The sequence below is a fragment of the Phyllostomus discolor genome, chromosome 13 (assembly GCF_004126475.2).
Source record: "Phyllostomus discolor isolate MPI-MPIP mPhyDis1 chromosome 13, mPhyDis1.pri.v3, whole genome shotgun sequence".
Classification (NCBI taxonomy): Eukaryota; Metazoa; Chordata; class Mammalia; order Chiroptera; family Phyllostomidae; genus Phyllostomus; species Phyllostomus discolor.
The window spans coordinates 8,610,944-8,632,302 of record NC_040915.2 but is presented as its reverse complement, the minus strand read 5'-3'; the positions used below and the strand labels follow the sequence as shown (position 1 = coordinate 8,632,302).

The 21,359-nt window shown below is 46.8% G+C and overlaps 1 protein-coding gene and 1 non-coding gene across 3 annotated transcripts; both read right to left on the bottom strand.

Moving 5' to 3' along the window:
• Positions 1 to 725: 725 nt before the first annotated feature.
• LOC114510483 lies at positions 726 to 845 on the bottom strand. Its single transcript, XR_003685661.1, has one exon. It is a non-coding gene; the product is annotated as a small nucleolar RNA SNORA61 (small nucleolar RNA).
• A 360-nt stretch (positions 846 to 1,205) lies between these two features.
• Positions 1,206 to 18,154, bottom strand: TXNDC15 (thioredoxin domain containing 15). Of its 2 annotated transcripts, none has more exons than XM_036013777.1 (5): positions 17,829 to 18,154; positions 7,279 to 7,763; positions 5,724 to 5,887; positions 3,741 to 3,871; positions 1,206 to 1,523 (listed from the first exon to the last, which is right to left on the bottom strand). In XM_036013777.1, exons 1-5 carry the CDS (start codon positions 17,893 to 17,895, stop codon positions 1,477 to 1,479), a joined length of 894 nt encoding a protein of 297 aa, XP_035869670.1. In that variant the 5' UTR covers positions 17,896 to 18,154; the 3' UTR covers positions 1,206 to 1,476. The 2 variants fall into 2 exon arrangements, with proteins under 2 accessions (XP_035869670.1, XP_028383740.1); XM_028527939.2 differs by lacking the exon at positions 1,206 to 1,523 and adding an exon at positions 1,846 to 2,247 and having other exon boundaries at positions 17,829 to 18,146.
• Between the last annotated feature and the right edge of the window lie 3,205 nt (positions 18,155 to 21,359).

The following is a 21,359-nucleotide window of genomic DNA, read 5'->3' as shown; positions in this document are numbered from 1 at the left end:
AGATAGAGCAGGGCCCCATCACATATCAAAGGGCATGAAAATCCCAGTATCTCTAATGGAATAACTCCCACCCTGGGAATCTGCCCCCAAAGAAATGAGAGGACATTCCATAAATCCAGCAAAAGAAAACAGGTTAGGTAACCAATGCCGAACTACTCAAAGGCCTATTACATAGCCACAGTTAGGAAGACTATTAGCAACAATGAAATAACTATTTAAGGAAAAAAATGCTACATTATAGCTATATTGACTACAACTATGGGAAACACAAAAGAGACTAGAGGGAAATACCATGGTCCCAGCGGTGGGGCAGGGCACCATTCCACAACACTTAGGTCTGGGGCTGGGTCCCCCCACTGGAACCTGCATGACCAAGAGCAAGTGATCTGGGGCCTCGTTCTCTCTTCAGTGAGATGAGATGATTTACTAGTGCCAGTCTCGTGGGGCTATTGTACAGACAAATGATATGTAAAGCACTCAAAATAGCATTTTACACACATACACACACACACACACACGGTAATATGCAAGGATTGGTTATTATAAGAGAATTACTAAGAGTTTTTTCCCTATTTTAAGTACAGACACATATGAAAATTGAAATCCCAGCTTCATCAACTTACTATGTGTATGACGTCGGCAGGCCATTTGACCTCTCTGTACCTTGGTTTGCTCCTTTTTTTAAATATGTATGTATCTATGTATGTATGTATTTATATTTTTTACCTTGTTTGAAACTAGCCCACATGCTACAGAGCTTTGAGGCCAGCTTCAGTATTACTTTCCCTCCTTTTATGACCACCAAGACTGGGGTTCAGATCCGATAGGAAAGGGAACCGGGGGGTGGTTTGCTCCTTTATGAAGTGGCAATAGGAACGGGACTGTTCTGAGCCACAGAGCCCTCGTGCCGGTGACTGCCCTAGCCATAGCTGTCCACGTGACACCAAGTTTTAAACTCTCATCCAGTGTAACGCTGAGAAGACTCATCTAAGGTTCTATTTCCATAGGATTTAGGGTGCCTTATGAAATGAGCTGCTCTCTCAAACACTAGAAACAATCAGTATACAAGCAATTTATCATCATGTACTCAGATGTCATATCTGAATTTAAGGGATCTTTTAGAAACAGCTTTTCAAAAAGTTTGTATAAATTACACATCTGTTTTCTACCCATCTGTGTCTTAAAACTAGACTAGAATCAACTTGGGGGCAAGGACAGTGTTTTATATTTCTTTTGGCTCTCACTAAACATAGCACAGTGCTAACCAACATTTTAAAGTTCACCTGATGCATCAGCACAGAACTGAAGCTAAAGAAGCTTCAGTTATGATACCTTCTAACATCTGCCTTACCCAGAAAACACTTCTTAAACCACTTCCGAGTCTTTCGGTGAAGTCCGAGGTCCCAAACGCCAGGGTGTTTGACTCTTGTTTTCCCATCAGTTGCTACTTGTAAGGTCACACTTAGCAATTCTAGTTTATTCTTCCCATCCCAACACTCTCCTCTTGAAGTGTGTGAGCGCGCCTGCAGATGACAGAAAACCCACCTTCTTAGACATGCGGGAACCAGGAGTTTTCTAAGACTCATCGGGAAGTCCTGTTTCTGCCTTTTATATAGTTAGATTGTCCCACTCATCATTCCACCAGAACACATCATGTTTCAAACTGGATCATTCCCTTAAAATACTGGGTTACCTGCTTGGGGGCGTGTGAGAGGCAACCAATCGATGTTTCTCTCCCTCTCTTTCTCCCTCCCTCCCCTTCTGTCTAAAATAAATAAATAAAATCTTTTTTAAAAATACTGGATTATGTTCTGGTAGTAAAAGCAAAAATAGTGAATTCTACTGGATATTTTGCATTGCTTTACTGGAATACTAGTTAAAACACCAGTTTATAATTTTTTACACATTTAACAGTTCAACGAATGCATGATTCTTGGACTGCAGTTGTAAGTCGACTCTTCACTGGAGAGTGAAAACATTATGAAATCGCAGCATTAATTTCTGAAGCGAAGGACTGAAACTCCTCTTTCCAACTTCCTTCAATGCCTCCCTACTCCGCATGCTCCTGCTCTTGTCCTGGAATTAGCCGCCGAATGTTCTCAGTTCGAATGGTAGCATACATAATAAAACTAGTTAAAAAGAACAAGGAAAATACAAGCAGCCAGTCCACGTTTTTTGTCGTCGTGCTGGGAAGAGGGCCCACTTGGTCAGCTTGAGTTACCACCACATTTTTCTTGGCTTCTATACCTGCAATAGAAATCACTTGTTTCCAATCAGATAGAAAACACACCCGCTGCAGACCTTTCTGAAGTACTCTGCATGACACCCAAAATGACGTGCAGTCTTAAATGCCACACTGATCTATCCGGGATGGGTCTCGCTCGCCTATCGGTGGAGTCTGTAATTCGCCTTCTCTCCCTGTCAAAGGAACAGGAATCCATGCAGCTGCTCTAAACTAAAACACTAGAATTTCTGTGAGCTCATAAGATGTTAAGAGCTGTCTTTTGTTCTCTTTTTATTTGTTAATTTTTAGAGGGAGAGGAAGTGGGGTGAGAGAGAAACATCAATTTGTTGGTCCACTTATCTATGCATTCATTTGTTGCTTCTCGTACGTGTCCTCACCAGGTCAGGTTTTCTTTTTTTTAAATGAATTTACTAAAAGAATTGTTAGCACAAGTAACAATTGGGATCGGTGATTACCGATTTTATTTGTATCCTATGTTTTCTTTAGAACATTGAACAAAATAGCTCCCCCTCTCCATATCAACCTGAATGGCAAGACCTGAAATAGCTAACCACCTGGTACAAAGCCTTCTCCTATGAGGCCACTCAGCTCTTTGTTCTTTAGTGTTAGATATAAGTAATTACATGCAACTTCATATATATGGAAGGTATGTTATAATTTGTGTTTATTTCCAGGGAATATACTTCAGGAAGAAGATGGATGTTCATTATTGAGGTGTTAAAGCTTTTGAGGAGCAGACTTTCCTAATGAAGGAAATTTCTTCAATATACAATGCTCAAACTTTTACAGAGTAAAAAATAAGGCCATCTGGTTTGGCAAATATTAAGGAATTAAAACAGCATCTACAAATGGATTAATAAATGGAATGCTATCCAGGAACAAAAAACATAACACAGCCATACACAACAGTGCAGATGGATCCCACAGATACAATGGGGAGTGAAATAAGCCAAACAATCCATACTTTGTCTCCATTGATATAAAGTTCAAAAACAGGCCACACTAGTCTATGATGTCAGGAGTCAAGACAGTGGTTCCCCCTGAGGAGGGCAGGAGCAGCAATGCTGGGGGCGGGGGGGGAGGGTGAGGCTGGTAGTGTTCTCTTTCTGGATCTGAGTACTGGTTACCCAAGGTGTTCACTTTGTGAAAGTTCATCACCCAGTTCACTGCTGACTGATGTGTATTTCTGTGTAAATATTATACTCGAATGAAAAATGGGTTTAAAAAGGTATCTACAGGTGCATGTTATGAGAATTTTGTCTGAATAAAGCACTCCATTTTTTTAAAGGCGTCTTTAAGCATACGAAAATTACCGACTCGTGGCATGCGGGTTGGGAGCCGTTCAGCAGGCTCACGACAGAGCACTGGAAGAGGAGTCTCGCCTTTGACAGCAATCTTGACCCCTTCACTCAGGGTGACAGCGGATCAGAACTCACAGAAGGCTCGTCCCCCAGCAATAAAATGTCTTCGTCTACAGCACATCACTTCTACGTACCTGTCTGATTAAAAATGAAGATCTTCAGTGTCTCCAGTGTTCGGTCTGTGTGATTAAATCTAGCCATCGGTTTAGCTCCTTGAAATAACAAGATGTTAGGAACAGCTACAGTGCCAAACCTGGTAGACAGGCTATGAGAGAAAGTCAGAAAACCCAAATTAACAGCGGGCATTCTCACACAGTGACCATATGAGAATCGATGGCAATAAACGAGACAGGATCTGATATTGCAGAGAGGTTTCTGACCTCCACGCAACATCAGAATAGACTTTCTGATATTTAAACTTTAGACTTGCCACTTCTGGCCTCTTTCCTCAGGGGTCACGGTTGGAGGCATAAGTCCCTAACTTCCAGATCAAAAATTTCTAACTCAGAGACAAAGCACAGTGTCAATTCACTTGACAGAAGGCATTTCAAACTCTCCAGAATGCCCACCTCCACCCCTCATAAAAGATTCAACTTATGGGAAACACTTAGTCTGGTAAGCTGGCAATAAGGGATCTATAATCTAACAAACATACCAGCAGCTCACAACTAGGGCGGATGACTGAGAAGCAATGTGACCTGCGTGGCTCCGCTCTGTCCACCTTTTCGTAACACAGTGCAGCGTGGAGCTCTGAGTCAGAACCCTGGGGTCAGCCTCAGTTCTGCCTCTGGACCAGGTAATCTGTGTAACCTGCAGATCACCTTTCCTCTTCAAGCCTCATCTGCCCCCATTGTAAAATGGCGATGTTGGACAATCAGGGTTTTTCTTTCGTAGACATGCTTTAACTTAAATATTAATAGGAGACAATCTCGCGTCCCACACCGTCCATCTGAGAACAAGTATCCTGTCTTCTCCATAATTAAGGCACCATACTAGACGCGGAGAAGGATACGTGCACATGAGAGAACAAAGCAGGTGCAGGGAATGGGGGACGGTAGTGGGGGGTCAAAGTACCAGACCCCAAACCAAAAAGTTCTGAGCAGGTGCTGGAGCTCCCCTGACGGCCTGGAGACAGTGGGGAGGCCCAGTCAAAGCTGGACATTGAGCTGGACCATCCTTCCCATCAACCTGTTATCTTAGGCCAGGCCACTTAGATCTACTTCCCTGATGCCCTGGTGAAAATGACTAATTTGTCGGGCAGTTTTCTTCTTCGTGAGCCATTTCAGGTCAACACTGGCAGTCACCCACACCAAAAGTCCCCAGAGCACAGGTCATCAGGTCTTACTCCATTTCTACCACGAACCCGACCCTCGCCCGACTTCCTGCATTTGCTCACACACAGCACTCTGCTGTGAGCGGCTGAGGGGCGTCTGCTCTAGAGCATGAGGACCACATGCCGCCGGTAACCCAGGCACCGGCAGAGGCTGAGGGAAACGTGTCCCATCTCACCAGAGTCCTCAGGAACTGACCTTACCGAGCACTTACAAAAGTCAAGAGTCCACTCGACAATATAAAACAAATATAAAACGGGTAAATGTCACTTTAAAAGACTAAATTAATTCACTGAATTAATTTATTGAATGTCTAGTAAGGAATATTCATGCAAAAATAAATGTAAGAAAGGAAAAGGAAGAAAAGGAAGAGAGAGAAGAAAAAGAAATCGTAAATAAACATAGAACTGGGGTGCCAAGAGTTGGGCTGTCAGGGCTGGGGACCTACACTGTAGATGAAAGTCACAAAGGAAGATCCTACTTGTGATCTGATTCTGCTAACTGATTCTGGCCAAGATCCTAGAAAGTCCTTGGGCCCCTCCCCTGGCATCAGGCAGAGCCACCTCCACCTCACGGAAACAGCCCTCCCTCCTCAAAAGGGGCCCCCAGAACGGCAGCCATCCGCTTCCTCAGTCAGTCGACACCCCTCACTCCTCACTCACACATGCCTTCCCTCTGCAAAGCTCACGCCTACCTCCTCTGCTTTTCACTGAACTAATTACCACCTCCAAGTAACCGCCACTGTCATCCCAAAGGATGAGTCGGACACCAACAAAGGGAAGATACCTGCTATGCTGAGATGCATCCAGGGCCAAAAAATGAAGAGCTGGAAATGCCCGGGGCAGAGCGTTAAAATGAGGAGCCAAACTGGCAGAAAATCGGCACCAAGGCGTGTAAAACAGGACTAGCGTGCAATCACTGCCGTTGGGGTCTAGAAAATCCATAAGGTCCTGCGGTAAAAGAAACAAGAGTTAAAGTCGGCAGTCAGTGTACCTGTTCTGGAAGGACACGCAGGAAACAGGAAACACCGCTGCCTCCGGGGAAAGGAGGTAGGAGCAGGGGTGGGAGGGGGACTGTAGTGCACCCCGTACAACCTTCTGTATTTTGAACCATTGCATCCACATCAATCAACAAAAAAGTACTATCAAATGACAAGTTACAAACTTTCCTCTAAGCTTTCTTAATATTACTATGCAGCCTTTTAACTATTTTTCATAATTTCTCCATTCAAATACTCGCAGGGTACAGGCCACCGTCCCAGCCCTGAATTCTGCATTTCACACAATCTGATAGCACTATGAAAGCACTGTGATCTCAGGCCCAAACGATCATCTCAGTACATCCAAGTCTATACTAAGCAGTTGGATCAATGTATTTGGCCAAAGGTGGGTTCAAGTCAAAAGTGCACCATCCCTGTCCAGGCTGGTGTGGCTCAGTGGATTGAGTGCTGGCCTGCGAATCAAAAGGTCTCAGGTTCAATTCCCAGTCAGGGCACATGCCTGGGTTGCAGGCCAGGTCCCCAGTTGGGGGAGTGCAAGAACCAAATGATTGACGTTTCTCTCACACACTGAAGTTTCTCTCCCTTTCTTCCCTCCTTTCCCTCTCTCTAAAAATAAATTTTAAAAATCTGAAAATAAACAAAAAAACTTTCATCCACCACCCTCAGACTGCTTATATTAAAGCACTCTCTCCTTCATGCCACTCCTGGTCATGTGTGTGACACCTGCCCCACCTGTGAGACAGGTCCCACAGAGCTTGGCACGGTGCTGACCAGGCCCTGAGGGCAGGATGTGAGGCCAGGGCTGACCCTGCTCTTAGAGGAGTTATGTGTGCTCGACACACCTTACCTGCCCTCATCTAAAAGAAGCAGTCACAGCTTTCAGATCTCGGACTTCCCTGTATTCCTGTGCTATCTGACATAAGTATCTAACAGGAAACTGCCAGTCCTCATCACCTGAGCATTCTCTGGGGAGTCACTGTCTACCCAACATGGCTTGGTTTGGGACAACTGTCTCAGCAGTCTCTCAAGAATAAACACTGGATTCACAATCCAGATTGTTTAAGTGGTTTCTGTTACGATTCTGATGTCCACCTGGACTTCTGTCATGGGGCTTGGTGGTGAGACTACCCCCAAAAGCGTAACAGACACTAGTTATTTCTCCCCCTTTCCCTATGAAGATCGCAGGGAGCCAAGTCCATCTTCACTGATTCAGCCACTGAACACCATCCTACTTACAACATGATCAAGATCACCACCCCCTTTTGAAAGCTGATCGAGAATCCTGAATCATGAAATCAATGTGCTAAAAAGGAGAAAAGCACTAAGTCATTTTTTTCTTACTTGTGACATATTTAAAATTTTCAGGGTGAAATTTTCTATTCCAGTGACGTTTCTTTCCTCGCAGTTGACCTTGGGGGATTTCTGGCTGTCGGTGTGATTGGAGTCCTCGACAGGGGCCGGGTCGGCTTCGGCTGCTTCTGGCTCCGGGTAATCCTCCTCTTCCCTGTCCGGGAAGTTGGCTCCAGCGCTGTCCAGAGAAAAGAGGTGCTCCCGGAGGCTGCACCGAGAGTCCTCGTTCCCTCCAGCCCTGCAGGTGCCGTCGCTGGGCTCCGAGCTCCGTTTGCCTTCGGCTTCCCCAGGAACCACAGACAGCATCACCACGTGGTCGCCTTCAGTGTCCAGCCCCGGCACTGCCCCGGCCTCTTCTGCTGACGTGTCCGGGCCCATCAGGCCATGCGAAGGCTCCTCTTCACTCAAGTACACTGCCCCCACATGGAACGGGGGAGCCTGCTGCTCCTCTGACCATAAGTCACCATGTTTCTTCTCTGCAACCGAAACATGCCAGCATGTTCAGTCATATTCGGATTCCAAACATGTAAACCCAAAAGATTTACAGTTCTCCTCAAATACGACATTCTCCCTACAGAAAAAAAAGCTACCCTTCCCATTAAACTACCAGAGAGCCCCCCACCATTCTCCAGGCCCTGAAGAAAGCCTCAAGGAAGAGCTAGACTAATGAACGCCAAATATGTAAGAGGACAAGCCCTGGGCAGGTAGCTCAGTGAGTTAGAGCAGCCTCCCGACACACTGAGGCTGCAGACTGTCTCTCTCTCTGGCCAGGTCCCCAATTAGGGGTGTGTGAGAGGCAACCGATCAGTGTCTCCCTTGCACATGTTGCTCTCCCTCTCTTTCTCCCTCCCTCCACCTCTCTCTAAAAATAAATAAAAGTTTGGACTTCCAGCCAAGATGGAGGTGTAGGTAGAAAAATATGTCTCCTCACACAACCCAAGAAGGACAATAACAAATTTAAAATCAACCAGAACTGACAGAAAATCAAACTGTATGGAAGTCCGACAACCAAGGAGTTAAAGAAGAACTATCCATCCAGACCAGTAGGAGGGGCAGAGATGCACAGGCAGGCAGAGAGGACTCGCAGTGAGGTGGCAGCTGGCAGACCCAGCACAGTGGCAGATTGCGGAGCGAACGGTCCCACATTCATGGGCAGATATACCAGGAGGAACACCTGGGGAATGAGACAGACAATGCAACCAGGGCTCCAGCGCAGGGAAATAAAGCCTTAAACCACCGATTAAAAACAACCAGTGGGGGTTGTGGCAGCAGCGGGAGAAACTCCCAGCCTCACAGGAGAGGTCGTTGGAGAGACCCTGGAACGCACACAAACCCACCCACCTGGGAATCAGCACCAGAAGGGCCCAATTTGCTTGTGGGAAGTAGGGGAAGTGACTGAAAGCAGAGCAAGTGCCATTGTTCCTTCTCGGACCCCTGCCCCACATACAGTACAGCATCACAACACAGTGTTGTGAGTTGCCCACCCTGGTGAATACCTAAGGTTCCACCCCTCACTACGTAAGGTGCAAAAAAAATGGCCCAAATGAAAGAACAGATCAAAGCTCCAGAAAAAATACAACTAAGTGAGAAAGGGATAGCCAACCTATTAGATGCACAGTTCAAAACACTGGTAATCAGGATGCTCCAGGAACTCACTGGGTACTTCAACAGCATAAAAACACCCAGGCAGCAATAAAGGTTGCATTATGTGAAATGAAAAATCTACAGGGAACCAACAGTGACAGGAAGGAAACCAGGACTTGAATCAACAGTCTGGAGCAAAAGGAAGAAAGAAACATTCAACCAAAACAGAACGAAGAAACAAAAATTCAAAAAAATGAGGCAAGACTTAGGAACCTCTGGGACATCTCTAAACATTCCAACATCTGAATTATAGGGGTACCAGAAGGGGAAGAGGAAGAGCAACAAATTGAAAACTTATTTGAACAAATAATGAAGGAAAAATTCCCCATCTGGCAATGGAAATAGACTTCCAGGAAGTCCAGGAAGCTCAGAAAATCCCAAAGAAGTTGGACCCAAGGAGGAACACTCCAAGGCACATCATAATTACATTACCCAACATTAAAGATAAGGAGAGAATCTTAAAAGCAGCAAGACAACAGGAGATAGTTACCTACAAAGGAGTTCCCATAAGACTATCAGCTGATTTCTGAAAAGAGACCTTACAGGCAAGAAGGGGCTGGAAAGAAGTATTCCAAGTCATGAAAGGCAAGGACCTACATCCAAGATTACTCTATCCAGAAAAGCTTTCATTTAGAATTGAAGGGCAGATAAAGTGCTTCTCAGATAAGGTCAAGTTAAAGGAATTCATCATCACCAAGCCCTTATTATATGAAATGTTAAAGGGACTTATCTAAGAAAAGGAAGATAAAAAACACGTATAGTAAAATGACAGCAAACTCACAATTATTAACAACCACACCTAAAGCAAAACCAAAAGAAACTAAGCAAACAACTAGAACAGGGACAGAACCACAAAAATGGAGATCACATGGAGGGTTAGCTGTAGGGGAGTGGGGGGGGGAGATGGAGGGGAAAAGGTACAGAGAATAAGTAGCATAGATGGTAGGTAGAAAATAGACTGGGGGAGGTAAAGAATAGTATGGGAAATGTAGAAGCCAAAGAACTTATATGTACGACCCATGGACATGAACTAAAGTGGGGGAATGCAGGTGGGAGGGGGTGTGCAGGGTGGAGGGGAGTGAAGTGGGGAAAGTGGGACAAGTGTAATAGCATGATCAATAAAATATTTTTTAAAAAATAAATAAAAATAAATTTTAAATTAATTTTTAAAAATAATTTTTAAGTCAAAAATAAATAAGTGGACAAATACATACCTTCAAGCAAAACCTACCACTTGCCATGTGAATTATAAACAAAAGCATTTCAGTACATATATCCAATTGTGAAAATATTATACAAACATTTTAACATTTCGTTTGATGAAAATACCCAAGAAAATAATGACGGCTCTACAGAAGACTCTATTATGGCAAAGCATTGTTGCACACGTCATAACAGTTCTGTGAGATGGGCGGGACAAGGGCCATCACCCCCACTTAACAGATGGCCAAGCGAGGCGCAGAGAGGTACAGCACAGTGCCCCATGGCACGCAGCTAGCAAGCTGCAGAGCCGGGGTGGGAGCACAGGAGTGGCAGCAAGGAGAAAAGGAAAACCCTCCTCCCACTCTGGAGCCACTAGCTGGGGCCTAGGTAACATGCTCGGGTACGGGGAGAGTCCCGGGCAGGCCTGTATGTCCATGTAGCAAGCTGCACTCACCTCCATAACAAAGACTCCTCCTCTCCAACCCTCATTGACTCAACAACAGCTACCAGACCCCGTGCCAGACACCAACTAGAGCAAACCAATGAGCCCCTGCTGCACTCACATAGGCTCGCCTTGTGGCTGGGGAACCACCAGCTGGGGAATGAGCTCAGCCAAGCCAGCAGCATGTTGCCAGATTATAAATGACCAACTAGCTTCAGAGTTGGGTAGGGGTCTGGGAGCTTTCTAAGGTATGCACACTTGTACAGGGTCTTAAAGAATATTCCCATAGAGATTGGCAGGATCATTCAGTGATTCAAAAAAATCCTATTTCTGGCTAAGATGGAATATTGGGGACCAGATTTACCCTTCCTCCTAAAGTAACCCAAAAAACAGTCAAATGTGTGAAACAACAGTTTCAGAAGACTAGTCATCCAGCAAAAAGGCCAGTGATCCCAAGAAACAGTCAAGCGAATGAGAGCCCTGCAGCTGAAACAGCTTACTGCCTGAGGGCATCGCCACCGCTGCGTGGGGGAGGGGACATACGCGGAGCCCGGTGGACTCACTGAGGTGAGGAAATGGAGCTGAGGGGAGCAGACCAAGGAAGCTGGAGTTTGCAGGGGACAATTCTGAGGATGGAAGAGCTGCAGAGCAGGGACTCCAGAGATATGCACAGGGACCCCTCAGGTGTACTGGTCAGCGCCTGCATGTGACTAAACTCTCCAAAGCCAGGGGAAGAACCACCCCAAAGGATTAGAGGCAACAGTATCCAACATTCACACAGACCTGGAAACAGTACCTGTACCCAGCAGCTAGATGGAAAAACCTCCTATTTCATGGGGCACTGGGTGGAGTACACAAAAGGACTCACCTCGGTAGTGGAGCACAATTAACCCTGGAGTAAGTACAGCTCTGCTCCCATCTAACAGACTTTAAAAGCATGGATCGAATTGTTTTCAGCAGTTTAATTTTCAGAGGTTGACCTTAACTGTTCTGCAGAACAAGACTCTTGAACATTTATAGGGATACTAAAATATCCATCAAGGTAAAATTCATCTCTAGCATCCAGCCAATGATTTTCAGGCAAACAGAGAAGCAGGAAAATTACCCAGAATGACAAGAATAATCAACCAACTGAAAGTGGCCCAGAATTTTTACCAATATCGGATTAGACGAGGACCCTGACAAGTACAGCTCAGTTGGTTGGGTGTCATTCCACAAAGCAAAAGGTCCCCAGTTCGATTCCTGGTCAGGGCACATGCCTGGGTTGCAGGTTTGGTCCCTGGTCAGGAGTGTGCAAGGGGCACAACTGATTGATGTTTCTCTCTCACATCAATGATTCTTTCCTTCTCTCTTTCTTCCTCACTTCCTCTCTCTCTAAAAATACATACATACAATCTTAAAAAAAAGAATTATTAGACAAAGATATTAAAGCCATAATTATAACTGTATAACAGGAGTTCAAAAAGTTAAGTAGATATAAAGACATAAGATTTTTTTAAAACACCAAATTATACTTCTAGTGATGACAACTACAATGTCTCAAATGAAAACTGCACTGGATGGGATTAGTTGCAGATGAAACATTACAGAAGAAAAGGTAGTGAACGTGAAGGCATAGCAACAACAGAACCAATCCAAATGAAACATGCAATGGGAAAGTGTTCGGAAAAAAAAATAAGAGCATCAGTGAGCTGTGTGACAATTTCAAAATGGTCTTATGTACTGATAATTGGGGTATCTGAAAGAAAGTAAAAGGTGGGGGTGGGAGGAGGGACAGAAAAAGTATCTGAAAGAATGATAAGTATAAAGTACTGTAAAGAAAATAAAGTACCAGAAGGGAAAAAAAAAAACTACAAGCCTAGAATTCTAGAATCTTCTGATCCGTAGTCAGACGCGTTATCCATTGCGCCACTGGCCCGCACCTCAGCCTAGAATTCTATACCCAGTAAAAATACCTTTCAAAAAACAAAGGCAAATAAATATTTTTTCACACATACAGAAGATGAAAGAATTCATCACCAGCAGATCTCATGATGAGAATTTTAAAGGAACTCCTCCAAGCAGAAGAAAAATGGTAACATATGGAAATATGGGTCCACACAAAAGAATGAGGAACACCAGACATAGTAACTACGTGGATAAATACATGCAATTCTTTCTGAAAGTCTAGCAATGAAGGGGGAGAATAAAAACAGGGTGGTTGCTACCGGCAGACAAGGGGCTGAGGGAGGTTTCTGTTCTGGTTTTTACAACATAGGAGAAACTTAAGGATGTATAGAGCTGACGGGAGAGCATGTCAGGAGGGAGAGGGGACACTATAGGTTAGATACGACCAAGTACAGGACTTGGGCAGCAAAGAGGGGCTTTGACAGAAGAGGGTCAAGTACCTCTGTCACTATGACCTGGAGAAAGGGCTGGGGGCCAGTGCAGGGAGCTCTGAAATTTGGCGCGAATGGGAGCCACAATGGAGGTCTTTCTGTAGCCTTTGTTGGATGAACATGTGCTGCCTGAATAATCAGAAAAGCAAGCAAACAAACAAACAAATTAACGTGTTTGCTGCATCGCTCCACAAGACAAAGCAGGAAACGAAGCCAGAGAGGTGAGGAGTCTGGAGAAGGACAAAGGGTGAGCAACTGGAGAGCCAGCCCGACTCCCAAATGCCCCAGCTGTGCAGAGATCTGCTCTCTCTGAACCTAATCAACATTCCAGGGCCAATAAGTAAACAGAGAATGCCAATATCCTAGGAGAACCTCAGGAGAAAAAAAATCAGGGTACAAATTAGAATCTGGTTCTCCCTGATCAGCCTCAGCAAAAAAAACAGACAGCTGTCCCCCAGAGAAAAGCAAGAGGGGGTCTGAGTGATGCAGAGAGCTGGCATTTTAAATTTGGGACTGTAGTTTTCCCTCCCTGTGAAGACGTTTACATAGACAGTACAGACCAGGGAAAAAACCTTATGGCCTCAGGGACCGTTGTTTCCATTTAGGTATTGGGAGAAAGAAACTGCTGAATTGCTCCACACTGAGACAGAAATGGCCTACCACTCCAGAGCCACTGAACCATCCCAGGGTAATGCACTTTCAAAAGAGACTGCTTCCGACCCTAAACAAGCTGGGTTCAGCTTGATCTGCCCATAAGTGAAAAGTACTGCATTACTGGCAGCAAGGAAGAGGTCTGGAGAGCAAGGGTGGGGGCACCACGTCCACTCTGCCAGGGAGCCCGGGCCTAGGCCAGCTCCTTCACGCTGTGCAGCTTTTCTCAGAAGGCTCTCTACCAGCACCAGGGGTTTTGGGGTTTTGGGGTTTTTTTTACAATGGCTTCTGTGGCAGGGGAGCCACATGTGGGAGTACAAAAATACCACTGAAACACAGAAATTCACAGGGATACTGTGCAGATTAAATGAGAACAGATGTGCACGGTCCCTAGCACATAGTAGGACTCCATAAATGGCTGCAGTGATGATAGAGATGATGATGATGATATGATTGATGTTGACAATTCAAAGAGACAGAAGGGCACAGCAACTAAGTTGTATTAATTCCTCTGCTAAATACATTTTGGATGCACCCACTTCTCCCATCCCCACTGACACCCCTCAGCCCAGGCCACAGCCGTCTCTCACCCAGACAACTGCTGCGGTCACCTAACTAATCTCTGAGGCTGGCCCTCTATCTCCCCCTCCACACGCTGTTCCGCACGGTGGCCCACGTGGAACTGAAAGTCAGAGATCAATCTGACTGTGTCGCTCCTCTGCTGAAGCCTGTTCCGCACCCGCCTGCCGACACAGGAGTCTGAGCTCTGGAGCCTGGATACCAGGCCCCTCATGATGCGGCCTCTGCCCGCACACCCTGGGCTGGTGCCCCCGGCACTTCCAGCCCCTTCCTTCCTCAGAACTGCCCTGAGGGTGGTTTCTCTGCCAGGAAAGCCCTCTGCCCCCTCTTCTGGCCAATCCAACTCATCCTTCGGCTCTCACCCTGAACTTCTCCTTGTGAGGTGAACTTCACCTTCCCTTGCCCTCACACCAGAGGGGCCTCCCACTACAACATCGAGGAATGCCCCGGAACTCCCCTTGAAGCATTTCCACTCTTGTAATTGACTTAATTATTTATAATCATTTAACACCCACCTTCCCCATAAGACGGGAGGCCAGGCCTGCTTCTCCGTCTGGCTCAGTGTCATGCCCTCAGTGCCCAGCACAGCGTCTGGCACCTGAAGGCCACTCAGTGCGAATCTGCTCGCTGCCTGTCTAGCGAGGACAGGCCTGGGTGCACTGAAGCCAGGAGTCACCTCCTGTCCCTTGACGCCTGTACAGCACTGCTGCCTCCAGCTGTTAATCTGCCAGTGGTGTCCTTCATAGAAAAAAACCCTTGGAATCAACAGGGTGAAAAAGGTGAAGGGATTGGGACCTACACACTGGTCGTCACAGAATGGTCCCAGGGATGGAGAGCACTGCACAGGAAATAGAGTCCGTGATATTGTAATAACTCGGTACAGCGCCAGGAGGGCACCCCCTGACATACCAGGGGGACCTCTTTGTAAAGTATATGACTGTCTCACCACTCTGCTGTACACCTGAAACTAATACAAAATAACTGAATGTAAACACTAATTGAAAAATAAAATTTTGCCCTGGCTGGCGTAGCTCAGTGGATTGAGCGCAGGCTGCGAACCAAAGTGTCGCAGGTTCGATTCCCATTCAGGGTACATGTCTGAGTTGCAGGCCATGACCCCCAGGAACCACACATTGATGTTTCTTTCTCTCTCTCTCTCTCTCTCTCTCTTTCTCCCTCCCTTCCCTCAAAAAAATAAATAAATAAAATTTTTTAAAAAAGAAAAATAAAATTTTTTTAAAAAGCCTTGGACTTTCAGCCACCCTGAAAAAAAACCCAGCTGGTGAAGGTTCCTAGGTCGTCACCCCATTCGTGGTCCAGCCGTGGTGACCAATGACCGCCCCACCACCCACAGCTGGCGTTATCCTCAGATCTACGAGAATATGGCCCTGACTACCAAGCAGACTCACTGAATGCAACACTAAGTCAGTCCCCTGAATCAGCCAAGAAACAGAAAGCACACTCAACTTGGGCAATTTGAGGAAAGCTTAATAAAGGGACCACCAACATGGGGCTGGGTGTAGGGAAAACACAACCAATGGTAAGGAACTCCGGCACCAGTAACAGCAAACAGCAAGCCAGTTACCACTCAGGGGTCTTCCTTCTGAGGCCAGAGGCAGAAAGAGTCACAGAACCTTCAAACAGCAAGGACAGACTTCTAGAAGCTGTGACTTTCAGTGGAGGGACACAGCCTACCTGTGACAACCGCTGAGGGAGGGAGCTAAGCGAATCGGTACCCCAACCTCTCTTTCCCCTCATTCCAACCCAAGGGAAGACAGAAGGCAGGAGAGACCATACAGGACAGCCACTCCCGGTACAGAGCAGGATGGAGAAGACTTGAGAACGATCTGGGATCGTTCCCAGACGTAAGATATCCAGCACGTGCTGTCCCCTCTCTGAGGCTGGGGGTTAACTGTAGTGACAGACCTTTCACTGTGAAATCAGACAGGCCTGGGCTTGAATTGTGGCCCCTCAACTCTGGCTGTTTCATGTTGGCAAAAGTTTTATTGATGCTGAGTCTCAGCTTTCTCATCTATAAAATGGGGACGATAACAACATCTACTTCATATGCATTTAAAGATTACATAAGAGGCCCTGGCCAGGTAGCTCAATTGATTAGAGCATCCTCCCAATAGCCAAGGTCACAGGTCAGGGCACATACAAGAAACAACCAATGAATGCATAATAAGTGGAACAACAAATTGATGTTTCTCTTCTTCTCCCTTCCTCTCTCTCTCTAAAATCAATAAATTTTAAAAAATTAATAAAGATTAAATAAGATGATGTTTGTAAAGCACGAACGCAGCAGCTGCCACATAGTGAGTGCTTTCATTAATGGTAGTTATGTTACTATTCCTGAACCTTCTCTCCCTGCTTAGCAAGCCAGCAGCCCTGCCTCCACCAGGACACCCAGGCAAAGGAAAGACCTGCCCATTCCTGTTCTGAATGACAAGCAAGACCAAAGGGTGTGGACTTCAAGAGGCCTGCAAGGAGTGGAGTGAAGAGGCAATCAGAGGAAGGACTCCACTGCTGGAACCAGCAATGCCTCCAGGGTGGCTGCCCCGCCCCCCACCTGAGGGGCCCAGAGAGCAAGCAGCAGGTTACCCTGGGGTGGGGGCTAGGAGGGGTGGGACCTGAGCTAGAGTGGCCTTATTTATTTTTGAATCCTTACCTGAGGACATACGCATTAATTTTAGAGAGAGGGGAAGAGAGGGAGAGAAACACAGATGTGAGAAAACACCCATGGGTTGCCTCTCATGGACCCCGAACTGGAACCAACCCGCAACCCAGGCACGTGACGACCCTATCAAGAATAGAACCCTCAAGGGTGGGCGATGCTGGAGGGTTGAGGTGTGGAGGAGAGATAAAGGAGGAAAACTTGGGAAAACTATAATAGCATAATCAATAAAATATACTTTAAAAAATACAAAATTTTAGAAAGAATCGAACCCTCAACCCCTCGGTACGCGGGACGACACCCAACCCAGTGAACGGCCGGCCTGGGTAAGAGTGGCCCTCTTAAGAAGGTGGTAGAGCTGGGTGCAAAGTAACGCACGGGCTTTGCAAGTCAAAGTGACAGGTTGGGCCACTCTCCAGCAGTGCAAACCCGGGCAGAGGACCTGGCCTCCCTGAGCTCGACATCTCCTTCAGTAAAACCGATACACGAGCGAAGCCTGGCCCGTGGGGACGGTGGGCGACTACATGAGGCAGGGATGGAAAGCGCCAGCGCGGTTCGGGGCTCCCAGTAAGGGCGGCGCAAACGCCAGCTATTCGTTATGATTATTACCATAATAACAAAGCGCTCCCCAGAAAAACAAAGTGCTCCGATAAGCGCTTCTACATGGTCACTCCCGACCGCCAGTCTTCGGCTGAGGGGGCCTGAGAGTGGCCGGGTCACACCCGGGGATCCCCGCCCAGCCGTTGACCCCACTGAGGACCGCGCGTGCGCGCGCGTGGGAGGGGGCCACCAGGGGAGCGAGGTCGGGGCAACGCGGGGAGAAGAGTTCGCAAGAGGCGAGGCGAGGCACGCGCTGCGGGCCTTCGCGCAGGTAAAAGACCATCGGCCGGACAGTCCTCCGCTTGGCCCGGTCATTTTGCGAACGTCCACCTGACGGCCCTCAACCGCGGCCCCGGCTCGCACTCACCCTCCTGGCTGCGGGCGGGAGACTCCAGCAACCACAGCAGTACCAGCCACCAGCGGAGGAGCCCCATGGTGCCGGGCGGCGGCGGGGACCACCACCCAGACCGAAGGGAAAGCGGCGCGCAGCAACGCGAGACGCGCTCTCAGAGGCAGGAGGGCCGATGGGGTACAGTGCGCGAGCACGGGCGCGGTCCGCGCCGCCATATTGGAAGCTGGCAGCGCACGCCATCTTGGTGTCGGGCGACCTGCTTCTGGTTTGTGGCCTGCGGAATGGTCTCAGGGATCTTCGGGAGCCAAGCACCAGACGTTACAGGTCGTCTGGAACTTTTGTGGCCCCCATCTCCTGGGCGGGGTTCCAGCAAAGACCCGTGGCCCGCTTTCCTCAGGGTCTAGGTGGGGCCTGGCTGCTGGCAGCACACACTGCACCTGCTGGGTGCTTTATTGTTGGGCCAGGAAGGCAGGAGGCCTCCTCCTTCCAGTGCCCCACTGCAAACCCTCTAAGCTCCTGCTCTACTGGTGCTACCCTACTTGGGGTTGCTGGGTAGAGTACAGGATGCCCCGATAAGTTTGAATTTCACAGGAATAACGAATAGGTCTTTACTGTAAGAGACATAATGAATTTCAAGTGTAACTGAATGCCCCCTAATTTTATTTGCTACATCTGGCCGTCTTAACCCTACCTGTCTACTCAGGGCAGGAGGCTTTAATTGGTTTTGTGGTAAGAAACATCCAAACCAATAGAGAATTTTTATGAGTCTATTTGAGCTAAATTGACAACAATTGCCAGGAAGCAAAATCTCAACAGATTAAGAAAATGCTCTGCAGAATGGCAGTTTTGCAGCTTATGAGGGGGTGTACCCCTGAGAAACTGGAATTATCTTGTAGGGGTCGTGCGCCTTGTAGCACAGGCTTCTCCTGCTAGGTGAGCGCTCTGGTAACCCATCTGTGTCAGTGTACCAGCTAGTGGTGTTGTGAGAGGCTGCCTTTGGCTTCAGTGAATTGTTTTTTTTAAAGCCTCAGCACATTGGCCCATTTCATGATGGGTGATTTATAAGCGCACCTGGCCACACCATGCTGAGTGATCAGAAGTTTTTGACAAAAAAAAAAAAAAAGACACAACCCTCGTGCCCAATCTCCCCTATTCACTTAATCTTACCCCTGAAAACATTTTTCTTTTTTGTTTCCCCAGAGGAAAACAAGTCCTGGCAGGGAAACATTTTGCTCATGTGGAAGAGGTAAAACAAAACAAAACAAAAAACAGCAGAAGCACTAAAAGGTGTCAAAATCAATGAGTTCAAAAACTGTTTTGACTAGTGAGGAAACAAGTCTCAGTAGGTATATTGTGTCAAATGGCGAGTACTTTAAAGGTCATTGAATTTTAAACATGTAAGAATAAATGTACAATTTTTTGCAAATAAATCCTGGGTCTTGGGGGTCCCCCCTCATATTTTTACACATTAAAATAAAAGGAGAAAAGGTAAGTTGAGTTACATGAAATTCATTGGTGGTCGATTAGGGAGTCAGGAGAAAGCAAAGCCAAGAAATGTGAGACTGGATCAAGAGTGAAATGGAGACACATATTTTTGGTTAACGAGTAATACTCACCACGCTGAGATGGTACGTAGAAAACAAGGTACCATGAGGGGGTTCTGTGATCTCGTGCTCTGGTGCAGTGGGTGTGCCCCAAGGGGTCTTTTTCACTTAAGGTGAAGACTGACCTTTGTCAAGGAAGCTACAGGCCTAGAACGTGACTACTGTCCATGATCCACTTTTAGTTAGTAATTTTTATGTTCAGACCACCCTATGTGATTACAGTCTCTGAGTCTGTAGGGCCACCATGCTGGCCTTTCCTGAGCATTTCAGGTTTAGCGCGTGGGTCCTGCAGGAGATGAAGCCACCTGGAGCATACAGCTAGGACGGGGCCCAGAGTGGAGGAAGCATGGGTGCGGAGGAGAGATGTGCAGCCAAGGAACAGGGCTGTGCATCCCAGAGCAAAGTCACAGTGGGGGAATAAAGAGGATGACCCCCCTTGTCAGCAGATAGGGGGAAGGCCTCCTAGAAAAGAAGAAGGCAACTTTTAAATCAACGTGAAGAGTGTGGCTTTCAAACTTGCTTTAAGAGGTTGAAAAAACAAATAGATTTCGAAGATCTTTATATCAAAGCAATAGTAAGTATAACAATGTTAAGAACCTGGGTTGCCTGAGTAACCATAGTCCCCTTGCACCCATCCCAGATTGTTGGACCAGAAAGCTGCATCATCAACCTGCCCCCGTGGATGATTCTTATATTCTAAATAGGTTGGTCGGAGCATCATCCCTTAAGCTGAAAGGTGGCAGGTTCAATTCTCAATCAAGGCACATGCCTGGGTTGTGGGTTTGGTCCCCAGTCGGGGCATGTACAAGAGGCAACCAATTGATGTTTCTCTCTTGCATTGATGTTTCTTTCCCTCTCTCCAAAATCAGTGAGTATGTCCTTGGGTGAGGATTAAACGTACATAGATAGATAGATAGACAGACAGACAGCATGCTTTTGCTGTAATAAATTCTCAGGCAGGTCCAGGAGTATCCGAGATGATGGACAACACGGGTGACAGGGCCCACGGTTCTAGAGCTGATCACTACAGCCATCATTTCGCTACCTCCCTCCCTCGCACCCAACAGTGCAATTACAAATGTTTCCTTTGTTAACTTGCTCTCTCCCCGTTCCTCCTCCATGTCCAATTTGAAGGTGCACAAAAAGCCAATAGGACAGAGAAGTAAGGGGATTTAGGGTTAATGAAAAGGAGGCTGATTTGAGTTATCCAGACACTCCAACATGGATGTCCTACTGTTACTATGCCTTCCTCTTTTCCGAGTCCTTCCCCTCCCTGTGTTTGTCGGCTCTTTGGAGAGGTACACTTCCAGATGTTGAGATCGTCGTCGTTCAAGAACTTCCCAGTAAGTGCAGTCAACGGGAGAGAGTGCACGTTTGACTGTCCACCACCAGGTGCCACATGCACTTATTTTGGGGGAAAAAATTGCCTTCAAGCTTGTCTTGAAACTGATTTTATTTTCGAGCGTTTTTTTTTTTTGTGGGGGACAGGGGAGATGGGTAACAGTTGACATTATCCCTTTCCTTTGGCTGAAATGAGTTCTTTGCCCCAACACCATAGGGCCTGGGACTGTTCATACAAGAGGCTGGTAACAGTTGGGACTGTTAGGCACAGCCACACAGTTGCACTCCTGGTGTTTTTTGTCCCTCTCAATATGTTTGCCTAGATTATTTTTTTTTATTTTATTTTTTCTTACAGCATAGGACCTCACAGACTGAGGTTACCCTCCACAATTGATTTTTTTAGATTTTATTTATTTATTTTTAGAAGGGAAGAGAGGGAGAGAAACGTCAACGTGTAGTTGCCTCTCATGTGGCCCCTACTGGAGACCTGGTTTGCAACCCAAGCATATGCCCTGACTGGGAATGGAACCAGCAACCTTTTGCTTCACAGACCCATGCTCAATCCACTGAGCTACACCAGCCAGGGCTGCCTAGATTATTT